We start from the raw sequence: 13,880 nt of genomic DNA on the forward strand, positions 1-13,880 counted from the left end.
AAATTCCAGGAAAGACAGACAACTTCTAAGTTTAACTAAGAGAGCAAAAGATATATATTCACTTGGCCAAGGACTTCGTCACGTCATAGAAATCACAGGCAGCAACAACACACTCTCACTCCATAAACGTCCAGGAGCGACGCTTGGTCAGGGTCCCGAGGCGTGCAGTTGGGACGCTCCTAGGCTCCTTCAGCTTCATAAACAGACGCAAATAGCTTTCAACTGATTGCAATGTATTCCCATCTGCGGCGGGATTTGACGCTCATGGAAGCACGGCATTAGTTTGTGTCGGCGTCTGTTAAAGGCAATGTGAGCGTCCATTCCCATTGGATAACGGATAATTGTACACCCGGAAGTAAGTATTCCCCTTACTGTCGATTGATTTGACAGTGATATCTCCACTACTCATCAACTCAAAAACACCAGATTATCCTTGTTAATTAAACGACATTGATAGATTTTTAGTGTGTGTACAATGCTTTTGTCACGTTTTCCCCTTCAATTCTGAGAAACAAGTAGTTTTCTATGAGTTTTGGATGGCCGAAGACATTACATTACCCACAATCCTCTCTAGCAACCATAGACAGTACAGATGTAGCAGCTAATTTAGGACAGTTTGAAACGCGAGGGTCGTGGTCGGCCCGTGAACGGCCCGTGAATGGCCCGGGAAAGGCCTGTGATGAAGAGCCTGCCCCCAGTCTGACTTGAGACCGCCCCCGTGATAAATAAATGTAATTATTGTGAAGCCAGCTGCAATGGATCATTGATCCACCAGGGGGTGCAGTGGGGTTCCACACTGGAGCTCATGTGAAATCAACTTCGATACAGTAAACTGGATGTACAGTATGTCTGGTACTACTGTATAGCGGATCTTTGTTAAGATCCATATGTCACGGATAGGATCATAGTCTGTGCTAAATAAGAGACATGTAATCATTTACAAAACATCACCATGTTGTTATTTAACAAAATAATGTTGTTTAGTCGGAAAAAACGAACGAGAGGAAATGCAGCCGGCTCTCGATTTTTAATCCTAATTTAATCATCATCTTCACCACGATCATTTATGTTTATGTTCGCTGAATTGACATGAAATCACTGACAAATATGAATATTCTGTATTCAACTTCATTAAAACGTTATTAACGTGCCTAAACTCAGTAATTCACTAAAAATATTTATATTTTAATGGAGCCTTGTCCGGCAGATCAGGATCTTGATCCCTGGGTGTTATTTTTCCCCACAATGACCAAGTCGCTGCAAATGATCCCGCTTATTACATGGCCACATTCTCAACAAAGTAACGACATGACTCCCAATATTAATTGCAATGCTTATGGATTTAGAAAATGTTTTTATTGATTTAAAAAATAGTTGTATGTATTGATTTAAATTGACATGGATCCGCTAAGAAAAATAGTCCGTTGTTACCGTTTTTTAAACAGTCTGAATGCTGTGTGTTTACACACCTATTGGCCCATCAGCCACAGCTCTCTCTCTCCTCTTAGTAGCGCACACTCCTTTCCTGTAAATTACAGGTCCAGCCAGGCAAAACAGTGCACTTCTATTTCCCGCACTACTGTGACAGACCATGGGGCTGGGTCAGTGTTAGAAATTAAAATCAATATTCAATGACGTAATTTAGTTTAAACGCACAGTAAGCTTTGTCGTAGCAGCTTTAAAATCAGCTGGGGTCTAGAGAGAATAATCAGTTAGGTGACAAACGTACAGCAACACAATGTTCATATTGAAAGCAATAAGGATCTTTATATGTGCTGCTCCTTTAGATAACTTGTTACTTATTGTTCCTTATAGCTTTGTGAAGCACCTTGAGATGACGTTGTTTTTAAAGTGTGCTATATAAATCAAATGTATTATTATTATTATTATTATTATTATATTTGCAAGTATGACGTCTCCTCCAAAGGAGGGTGTACTGTTCTGAGTGAAACAGGCTCTCTTTATGGGAGGACATCAAAGAAGATTTGCATTACAACAACATTCTGGGAGGCCAGCTGATACCCCCTCTGGCACTGTATGCAAAACCATCTCACCCTACAAGACAGTGAGATATACACAGACACAGTATGCAAAACCTCACCCCCTAAACGTGTCTGTTGATCACACATACATTTAAGGTTCACTCTCAGAGAGATGACCTAATCAGAGAAACTAAGACAATGAGAAAGAGGAGGGAAGTTCCCTCCTTACGTCACCACCCGCCATTGATGAGGAGGAGTCACCACTGAGATATAGAGAGAGGTGACGGAGCTCTAAAGACACTTATTTTTCTTCACCACAAGACTTGACCCCTTCACCCCGGCGAGGCAACAGCTGCTCTGTCTCTCCTCTTACCCTCTGCTTGTTGTATCACCGTGCCATTTCATTAAACTCAACCAATTTGAACCTTTCCGGAGACTCCATTAGTCTCTTCATTCTAAGCTTCTCTCCTGGACGCGAGAACAACGAATACTTCTAACATCAGCCACTAACATATTCATATTGCTCTTCTCAAAAAGATAAATATGAACGTTCACCAGCCCCCACCCCCCGATACTGTAGGCCTATGTTGAGTATACTCTTTGTTTAAAACTAATTGGCCATCGGAATGTGTGTATCCCAACCCCCCTGTGATATCTCTTCTCCAGCAGTCTGTAGGTTTGTGTTCGCATATTTATGCTGTCGCAGTTCCTAAATGACACGTTTACACCTTAAAACGATGTTTAAAACGAAAAGTAAACGTTCAGGGTTTTTATTAATGGTAATTTTCAGACTGTGAGTTGTCTAGTGGTAGCTCATATAGTCTTGATTCTTGTGGTTAAACTTTTCGGTGACAATGGTGTTTTTATTTATTTATTCATTTAGTTAACAGGGACAGTGCACATTAATGAACATTTCTGTAAATGTGCCAGAGTTAGCCAAGAGGCTATTTTTCATCTGTAGTCCCTGGACAGATTTTAAAAGTCAATCTAAAACACATTTAATTTTAAACAAGTAAATACAATACATTTAAAACATGCAACATACATTACTGGGATACTTAAATAAAACAATTTAAAATACAGAACATTAAAACAAAACAAATAAAACAAAACAAAAGAACATGTTAAAACATGTTAAAACACAGGCAGTGGGTTGTAAGGAGCAGAAGATTGGGTCAGTGTTGGCAGAGCTGATTCCTCACTAACCATATTTTGAGTTTTGATTTAAATAAAGTGAATGTGGACTGGTCTCTGATTGGAGATGGGATTGAGTTCCATTGCTGAGCAGCTTTAACAGAAAATGAAGACTGACTGAAAGAACTTTTTCTGAGTGGAATAATGCAATCTCCTCTCTCTGCGCCTCTTGTTACCCTAGTTGCAGTTGTGCGTATGTTAATAAACTGTCTAAGAGGAGGTGAGGTAAGGCCGTTGACAATCTTGTAAAAAAGGCAAGCATTTGCATGTTTACTGAGGTTTTTGAAAATAAATACATGTAGTACCTACCCCCCTCTGAGTGAATACCTGTTGACTTCACATCTTGCACTGTGATCTGCATGCACTTATCAAAACATTTAATTAGGAGCAAAACACACACTTCAAGTCAGATCATCACCCTTAGCTATTTTAATTACCTCTCAAACAACCTAAACTAGTTATAAATGTTTATTTTTACTGTCGGCCGGGTCACTCATTACTGGATCAGCTGCTGCATGAGACAGACACTGAAAAGTATTATCATCTGAAATTAATCATTATGTTATTAGTATTAAATACATATCAGTATTTTTACAGCTTGTATTTAGACATACTCTGTTGTAATTATTGATGCATACATGTGTTCATCCATTCAATGTGGCATCTGCTATAATGGGGTTCATGAATGATATTACTTAATAATACAATACACTATATCATATATGATATGATAATTACATTTTAATTTGATTCATTTCTTATTTCATAGTTTCTCATCATTATTATAACAGTTCTGTTTCATATGAGTGTTGAGAGCTGTATCCATAAATCTCTTAATTTTGCCCTCAAAGTGCACCAGATTGATGCATTTAACTTCAATTTAAAGAAAAACATCTTCTGTTGCCAAAGTGCTGTACATATAATAAAAATACCCTACAGTAAAGACACTTTACAGCAAATACAACAGCACAGTTTGTTCAGAATATCAGTATGAGTATGAGCACCCTCTGTCGTTAGACCCTCACATCGTACAAGGGAAAACTTCCAGAGAAAAACCCACATTTCAAAGGGAAAAATGGGAGAAACCTCGGGGAGAGCAACAGAGGAGGGATCCCTCTCCCAGGATGGACAGAAGTGCAATAGATGCCGTGTGTAAATCGAAGAGATAATACATTTTACAGCGTATGTAGACCGCATGACAAATAAAGAAGTGTAATGTAAACATTTACATTATTATTATGATTATTTAATATATAAAGACTATATATTATTGAATTACAAGATTAGATATACTTTATTTGATCTAAAATATTGTGTTCAAATGCTCTTCTAAACAAAACTGAAAGTCCATGAAAAGTTGTCTTTCTGTATTTGTGAATGAAGCGCCATCTCCTGGTTAAATCCTGAAATTGAAAATCTGGCAACGCCCTCTTGGAAAATAGTGGGAGGGCGTAACATTCCCAGATACTGGTCTTTGGCAGGTCTTAGGCAGGTAGCTGGCAGGTAGCAGGCAGGAAGCTGTAAGCTGGAGTCTGAAATAAGCTGCTACATCTGTATATTGCAACAGGCAACAGCTTTGGTTCATGTTAATTTACAAACTCTTCAACTACAACCGTAGTTATATTTAAAAACATGTTAGAAGGCCTCACAAAATACTTTAATGTAAATTTAAATTTAAATGTGAAGGAATGTGTGTATATTAACTGTGGGTTTTTCTCTGGAAGTTTTTCCTTGTACGATGTGAGGGTCAAAGGACAGATGATGCCGTTTTTCTCATACTGATATTCCGCTATGCACGCTGGGATTTGGTGTTTATGCGATGTGAAATCCGAAAACATTTAAAAATGTGTGCTTGCTTTTCTCTTTGAAAGTCATCACATAACGGCATTGTAATACACGTTTCGGCTGCATTAAATATTACATATCTGCCGTAGTTAACTCTATTTATAGAGCCCTGATGACAAGACTTCTAGACAAACAGGAACTGCCGCCAAAACTGAAAACTTGACGTGGATCTTAAATATATAAGCAATTAAACAACATCTTACATTTCTTTTCACACAATACTTCTCCTTGTAGTATCAACACTAATTCGGCTATCTTTTATATTTGATCCAATTGGTAGATAGGCTGTATTTACGCCATAACGGTGCACAGCTGATAGAAAGGGACACCTACTGGTTAAAGCACGTTATTGCATTTTATAATTTTATTATTAGATATTAATAGGATAGAACGTGAAAGGGGCGGGGTTAGCAACATTTGACCAATCACAAACAGGGACAAGCGTACTGACAGCGCAGCGGCATACTTCATGAATGAAAAGTAAACTATAATATTAGACAAATATGAAGAAGTTAAACTTTAAACATCCATGACTTAAACACTTAATCTAGGAGCAGGGGCGGACTGGCCATCTGTGTGTTCTGGATTTAAATGGCATCATGTAAATTGCGCTGACAGGCGACAGAGGTCCACAGTTTCCCCGCAGCGAAGCTCCCCCCGCCCTCCTGTTGACAGTTCACGAGTGTCGAGCTCTCCGCTCTTCCCCCCCCCCGTTGACAGTTCACAAGTTGTGCTCTACCAATTTGTCTGGGCTGGGCTGGGTCAGAGTCCAGGGCTGATTTTCGGTCCCAGTCCGCCCTTGGATACAAGCCACATAGTTTCACCTGCAAGGTGAATACAGAACAGCTGGAACAAACAAAAAAAAACGACTGAGTGTTTGAATGCGTACAATAACAGTTTTATGATATCACTGACACAAGTGGATTTGACTTTAATTACATTTGACTCAAGTGTTTCGTCAACTTAAAGGGGACCTATCATGCAAAATGCACTTTTGTATGTCTTTTATACATGAATATGTGTCCCCGGTGTTCCAGGGAACTCACCAAGTGTCAGAAAACACAACCCTCTCTATTTTCCTCCATACCCAAATCTCTAAAAAAGGGGCTGCAATGGATCTGATAAAAACTGATCCAGATTTGAACACGTTACTGACGTCAGGACGGTGGCGCTACGGCTATTGGGCCAACTCTCCACCTATCGGGGAATGTGGGGTTGGGCCAAGGCCGGCCATTGCCGCTCGAAAGCGCTGGAGACGCTGTAGTACATATGCCAGGCCTGTAAGTGGCGCTGTAGTCTGCCACAAAAGCAGCAAAGAAGACTTCCTGCGCATGGTTGCCATGGTTACCCTTCTGTTTATTCTCCGCTGTGGCTTTTTTTCTCCCTCCCCGAGGCAAGCGTTTGCTCCCGCTGCTGTAATTCAATGCAATCCCTCCCCGTCGAGGCAAGCACTGTAATTCTCTCCGGTTAGTCCACCAGCAGATGACAAAAACCCACCTCTCCGCCTCTTCCAAGGAACGAGGGGACCGTGCGGCAGAGTTTCAGTTCGATTTTTTTTTCGCCGGTCAACATGTCCGTTAAAGTTTAAATCTTCCGGACAAAATTAGAAAAGTGCCGGTCAAAGGTCTTCTTTGTTATTTATTGAGCTTTAAAACAAATGAATAATGACTCTATATAATCATATAAGAATAAAACACGGAGGGCGGAGATCTTTTTTTCTCCCCCCCTTCTGACTTGATCAGAGCGGCTCCCCTCTCCTGCAGGGGGGCGTGGTCAGCTGCAGCTCACAGAACCTGCAAAAACAGGGCTGGAGAACAGCAAATAGAGCGAAATGAGGCATGGCTAAAATGCATGATCTGTTTGGTATTTTGAAAACAGAAACGTATGAATATACCTTATATAGGTATGGCACTACAATATATCATTTAAATATAGCATGATAGGTCCACTTTAATGTTTAAAATAACACTTCGGCATATAGTATGTGTCAATGTAAGTGTTGCACGGCCAGATACGGCTCGAGAAGCTGACTCAGATGAATGAGGCGAGTAAACACAGCTGACAGCCACCGTGAAACTCGAGCGATTATTCGCATCGCGTCCATCGTGAACGCACCACTATTACAAGTAGGCTATTATATAATTATATAATTACAAAATAAAATCGCCACTCTCAGTACAGCGCCACTTTCCGAACAGGAAATGCACGCAAATACAATTTTTTATATTATTATTATTATTATTATTATTATTAATAATATATATAAATAAAGACATCTTGTATTTTAGTTACACCTGCTATTGATTAATGTTGTCAACATTGGACCTTGACACTGTCCACATAGCTATAGTGAAATAATATAATAGAAAACATTAAGCCTCTTTGATTTAATAATCGGAGCTGAATCCTCTCTGCCATCTCATATAACACACACTTCCTTATTTATCTTTGAATAATAATAACATAAAAATAAAGACGACTATAATACGGTCCTTCAGTCCTGAGATTAGCGCCTGCAGGCAGGCTCCATGGACCTGTCAGCTCTGGACAGCGCAAAATGCGTATATGAGGTGCTACGTCATGAACGCAATAAATCATACCCTCGTGGGGGCGCGCTCATGTGATTAGAATGGGGAGGCTGTGGCGCAGTGGACTAGTGCGTTGGTGTTCGGATCAGGGGAGCACAAGATTCAAACCCCACTGCAGTCAGCATGTCGTTGTGTTCCTGGGCAAGACACTTCACCCCAAATTGTGGGGATTGTCCACAGTATTGAGTATGTAAGTCGCTTTGGATAAAAGCGTCTAACATGTAATATGTAATGTAATGTAATGGAGGAGACATCTGATTGGCTATAGATAGAACAAATTACAAGTACGAATCGGGTCACCAAACCCACACACGAATGCACAGCGATCCATGCACAGAAAGCGGGTTGTTCCAAAATACTTATGCAAATTTTTTTTCTGTATTTGGATTTAATTTACATGTATATGAAACGAAACACATGCGACACAACCCTCTGAACAACACAACCCACTGATGCGTGTGTTGGTAGCTTGGCACGCTAGTCCCTGGAACCTTTGCTGCTTCCAGTGTTTCCTCTTGAAGTCTTTGATCGCTACCACTAAAGCGCTATATAAGTACAGTCCATTTACCATTTACCCAGTCACCGGGCTTGAAGTGGTGTTGTGGCGCATCAGCTGGCGTCGGCAGTACGGCTTTCACCTGAGAGTGGATAGCTGAGAGGGAGACTGAAAGACTTATACAGTAGTTCAACAAAAGGTAACTTAAATTGTCTCAACTTTCAGAAACTAACATTACATTAACAGAATAATATTCTTTAAATATGTACCAGTTCGTCTTGTGCCTTGGGCCATCAAGAGAGCCAGCTTTTCACGGCAAAAAATATTTGTAGCTGCTTTCACAATGATGACATGCTATTCTCTTTTATTAACCAGTAAAATAGATCTTTACAGGAATATTTTGAATATTATTAATCTTTATGGCTTTGTAAGATTATATGTCTCTATTTAGCACAATGGACATGATTAACACACTTGTTTCAGTCTTAAATCTGTATTGTCAATGTGCTTTGGCAATAGTATATGTTTTTAATATGGTCATATCAAAATAATTAGTATTTCCTGATATTCTAATTTTTTTTATATATAAAATGATCTGTGACTTCCTCAAATTATCTGTGACTTCCTCAAAAATATAAAGCATTTAGAAATTCAAACCAGCAACCACACTTTCCCCAGTCACATACTTCAGGATACTTGCTGCAGAGCTGACCTTCTAGGAAAGAGTTGGCATTCCCATGAGCAATGGAGGAAGTCTATGACGATGTTGACGATGTCAAAACCCTAAGCTCAAGATCATCAACAATACAAGAAGGTAAGAGTGTCTGTTAGAGTGCACTGTGGATTTTGGATGTACTGTATTACTCCCTGGTCTTCTCTGTGTTCAGGTCCCAGGAGACTTCTCAGAGCGTCTGTTCTCGGTCTGGGGCTGCTGAGTGTTTTCCTGCTGGCTGGACTCATCGGCCTCGCTGTCCACTGTGAGTCTTTCTTTTAATACGTTTAATAATGTCATTTTGAACGTGTGATTTTAAGGAGCAATATTCTGCTCTGAAAGATGCACATTTGACCAAAACATCTATAGTTTTTCTACTTTTCTCCTAGGGCCAAATTAGGAAAACATTGACTTTGGTTTGTGTCAGTATGATTGCATCAGGTAATAAGAAACATCTATTTTCTTTCCAAACCATAAATCAGATGGTGATGCAGCTGCAGATCTCTCCGCTGTCAAAGCAGACCTGTCCTCAGTGACTGAAGAGAGAGACACACTGAAAAGACCAGAGAGGTGGAGTGTTTGAGTGAGTGCTTCATGTGGGGGTTTGCATAGGGCTCGGTATGTGTGTGTAAGATATCAATTATCATAATATATTTTACAAAATACCTCAATATTGATATTCTAAGGCTGACTATTGATCCTTTCCTAAAATAGTTACACAATGACACTTTTCATTAATGATAATCAAGAATTAGTTTGTAATGACTTAGTTGTGAGTGATTTAATTTATAGTTTGTTTTATTTTTCTTCACCCACCATATTTATATTTCTCTGTAAACTATACTTATGGCCAGTTTCCTTGTCTAAATTACTTTTAATATAAGCAATAGGAAGAAGAACTTAATGGTAGTTTGTTCCAGATATTTGCTGCATAATAATAATAATAATAATAATAATAATAATAATAATAATAATAATAATAATAATAATAATAATAATAATAATTATAATTATAATTATAATAATAATAATAATAATAATAATAATAATAATAATTTCCAGTCGGTCTAGTAACTAACACAGAGATTTTGCCACTGTCTGTGTTTAAGTGGATGTCTTTGAAGACTTTAACAAGATCAGTCTCAGTGCTGTGGTGCCTGACTAGATCACATAGAAACAGTTATTTAAATCCCAAAAAGAGAAGTAGTTGTTCTGCAATGAAATGTGTGATCTCTTTTCATCCCTCTAAAAATGCTTAATAAATATGTGTTTTCATTATTATTACAAAAGTGACATATAATGCACTCAAGGGTTCCATATTTCAGCAGTTAAAGCAGTAAATCAATAAGATCTTAAAACGTTTACAGAGAAATCGTGTCCTGAAGGATGGAGGATGTTCGGTTGTTCCTGTTATCTCTTCCTCTCTACTGAGGAAGCTACTTGGGAACAAAGCAGAGACAACTGCACAGCCGAAGGAGCACATCTGGTGATCGTAGACAGTGAGGAAGAACAGGTAATGTGTGCTGCTTTAACACTTGTGATTGTATAACCCCCTGCTTTTATCAATCAATAATGTTTTTATTGTACATATACTAGCAAATGTGTCTATCAGCTATAATGATTATGTTACAACAATGGTGTTGATTACATATTTCTGAGCTAGTAAAAAGGGAAAAGTTATTTGAATGTTGATGTCCATCCCAGTAAACTGCATTTTTAATATGTGAACAGGAATTCATCACTCGCATGATCAAGGAACACACGTGGATTGGTTTGAATGACAGAGAAGAGGAGGGGACCTGGAAATGGGTGGATGGATCTCCACTGAATCTGAATCTGACGTAAGGCTTTACTTTGATTTTAAATACAGATGCTGGTTTATGTTGTGACCTTTCTAAATGTTCCACATGTTTCTGTAATGGGAGTTAACACAACACACAGGATGCATTTAAACGTAGGGTGTCTGCCCCTTTCACCAGAAGATTCATTTGGGTGTTAAGAAAAGAACATGGCTGTATTACTTATAGTTATTTGTATTTGATGTCCAATCTTTTAATTCATCTTCTTTTCCTGTAATACCTGTTAGGTTTTGGAGCCCAGCACAGCCTGATAATTTTGACGAAGAGGACTGTGCAGAAATACGGAGTATTGTTCACTCCCAAAGCTGGAACGACCAGACCTGTAAGATCGATATGCATTGGATCTGTGAGAAAGAAGCTTAACATTGGTGTCTGTTTGGATACTAAACATGCAATCATGCTTTTACAATTTATTTTAAATTGAGTTATTTAAAACTATTCAAAATGCCTCATTTCATGAATAAGAATTACGTTTCATGACTCGATAAATCACAATTTTTTTTTTCTGATTAATATCAGCAATAAATAAATAGTAATTTAATTAGTTTTTGCCAACTTTTGTTTGCCTCAATTAAATTAGTATTTGTATTAATCCTTTTACAACTTCAACATAAAAACAGCTTCTTAAAAACATCTGCTGATAAGCCCACAGTTCCTGAAAGTGATAATATTGAAGGTGCCTTATTGAGCAGAATATGATAAAAATAAGAAGAATAAAAACTGTCAAACATTATTGAATAAATCAGAAATATACAACAATACTGTAGTCTCAGCATTGGTCTAACTCGTTCAAATGTGTAAAATAGCCTGTGTGTTTATACAGTATGTTTCCTAACAATGACCTCTTGTGGCCATGTGAGTACAGATCTATTGCAGGTATTTAACATTCATAGGTACCAGCTAGGGATGCTCCGATCGCCAATTTTGGGGCCGATCGCCGATCGCCGATCGCCGGAATCAGTATCGGCCGATACCGATCGCCGATCCGATCGAGTGGGCGGGGCCTAAATGGAAGATTTAAACATCACTTTAAATCTTCCATTTAAAGTGATGTTTAAAACTCAGTTAATGGGGCTCATTCACTGGAGCTTCAACAAACAACAATCAACTTAATTATTACATTCAAATGATGTATATTATTCAAGTTTACATTCACTTTGGATAATACCACGGGAGAAATGAGCGGAAGCGCTCTCTCCCTCTCTCTCTCCCCCTCTCTCTCCCCCTCTCTTCCTCTCCTGACAGCCCGTCAGTATCGTCTCATGCAGCTCGCTGATCCAGTAATGTGTGAGGCCGACAGTGAAGAATAAACATATTTATAACTAGTTTAGCTTGTTCCAGAGGTAGATCAAATAGCTAAGTGTGTTAGGTGTAACTCTTGTGTGTTTCGCTCCGCTCACCGGTCCGTCACAGCGGGTGGAGCTGCAGGATTTCTGCTTCACACACACGTTGCATACCGCTATTTTACTGTCTTTTTCGGACACCTTAAAATAATGCCAGACCGGTGAAGCCATTTTGGCGAGCTTGTTTTGCCGCGTACAGAGAAAAGTGTCATGTATTTTACGTCATGCGATCGGCCCTCGTGATCGGCATGTTTAGAGAGCACCGATCGATCGGTAGAGAGTGAGTATCGGCAGATCTCGATCGGTGACCGATCGATCGGAGCATCCCTAGTACTAGCCACTGTGTACATACTGTAAGAACTAGTGCTGTCAATTAATACAAAAATGTATGTATGTTTATCACAATAATAATCTGGGCCTTTAACTGCAGGATTTGCTCATGTTTCATTAAAAAAGTAAACTGCCTTTTATTTGAAGTTAATTACAGTACTTTAGTAAATGGACAAATTAGATATAGCTAGATCAGGAAATGGCAACTTTCTTTGAGCATGCATACAAAGATAAAAACCGTAAAAATATATTGTGGGTGTATTACATGTTCTCTGACAAGATAAAGCTCTTCCACTTCAACAAACTGCTGTTATCAGATAAAAAGCAGCTTTACCACTTCACCTTTTTTTCTCAAAGTGAACAACTCCTCCCTGAAAGTTATCTTTGAAATGATGTGCACTTTTTATAATTATGATCAGCGGCAGACAGAGTACTTCAGAGGAAAGACATTTGTGTTTATCAGCATTTAAAATTAAGATCCCTGCTTTCACAACAGTGTCATGCTATTCTCTTTTTATTAACCAGTAAAACAGATCTATACAGGATCAATACATTTAGAATATTATTCATCTGTATGGCTTTGTAGGATGATATGTCTCTATTTAACACAATGGACTTGATTATCTCACTTGTTTCAGTCTTAAATCTGTATTGTCAATGTGCTTTGGCAATAGTATGTTTTAAATGTGGGCATGTCAATAAAGCTTATTTGAATTCGTCTTGACTCTCTGCGTGAGAAAAAAACAAACATTTCCTTATATCTTTGAGATAGATATATAGATAATTATCTGGTACAGTTGCTAGGACTACCTTTAGCACTTAAGAGGTGTGACGTATTGATGGTGTTTTGTTTTGTTTTATCCTTTACGCTATTGCCATTTTCCCAGACATCAGACATCATATTTCAAACTATCTAGATGAAAATATTTTATAGGGCTGTTTTTAAGACCTTGCAGCTCTGGGTCTTAGCAGACCCTAGGATCCATGCTCAGTTCCATGCATGGAAAATGTTGGACAGCAACATTGTGTCAAATATAAGCATCTCAGGTAAACATATTAATATTGTGCCTCAGGTTAAGTACCTTGGAATCATTATTGACTCTAATTTAACATTCAAAACACAAGTCAAAAAAGTGACCCAAAGAGTAAAGTTTAGCCTAGCAAATTTTAAATACATAAGAAACACAATGACATTGAATTCTGCCAAGTTATACATGAATGCCATGATCATGTCACATCTAACATACTGTCTCACAAGCTGGGGGCAAACTAACAGCTCCACACTGAAGCCACTAGCAACCCTGTACAAACAAACCCTCAAAGTACTGGACCAGAAACCTAACCGCTCCCATCACTGTTCCATCCTCAACAAGCATAATATCCTGAGTTGGGAAGATTTAATAAAGTATAGGAACATCGTTCTGGTGTACAAAATCCTGCACAATACAGCCCCTCCACCTCTTAACTCATTGGTTACTCAATGTAACAACACCAGACTGACCACTAGAAGCTCCACACGTGGCGACCTATC

General features: G+C 38.6%; 1 protein-coding gene across 4 annotated transcripts in view; it reads left to right on the forward strand.

Moving 5' to 3' along the window:
- LOC117481323 (C-type lectin domain family 6 member A-like) overlaps nt 1-13,880 on the forward strand; it is a 35,443-nt gene that overhangs the window by 6,757 nt on the left and 14,806 nt on the right. For 3 of the 4 annotated variants that reach the window (XM_034128968.1, XM_034128971.1, XM_034128972.1), the window contains exons 4-6: nt 8,189-8,304; nt 8,784-8,919; nt 8,993-9,082. In XM_034128968.1, coding sequence (XP_033984859.1) covers nt 8,850-8,919; nt 8,993-9,082 — 160 coding nt within the window. In that variant the 5' untranslated portion in view covers nt 8,189-8,304; nt 8,784-8,849. Of the gene's footprint in view, nt 1-8,188; nt 8,305-8,745; nt 8,920-8,992; nt 9,083-13,880 lie in introns of all 4 variants that reach the window. The other variant, XM_034128969.1, reaches the window with a different exon arrangement.

This window comes from Trematomus bernacchii, unplaced genomic scaffold (genome assembly GCF_902827165.1).
Source record: "Trematomus bernacchii unplaced genomic scaffold, fTreBer1.1, whole genome shotgun sequence".
Classification (NCBI taxonomy): Eukaryota; Metazoa; Chordata; class Actinopteri; order Perciformes; family Nototheniidae; genus Trematomus; species Trematomus bernacchii.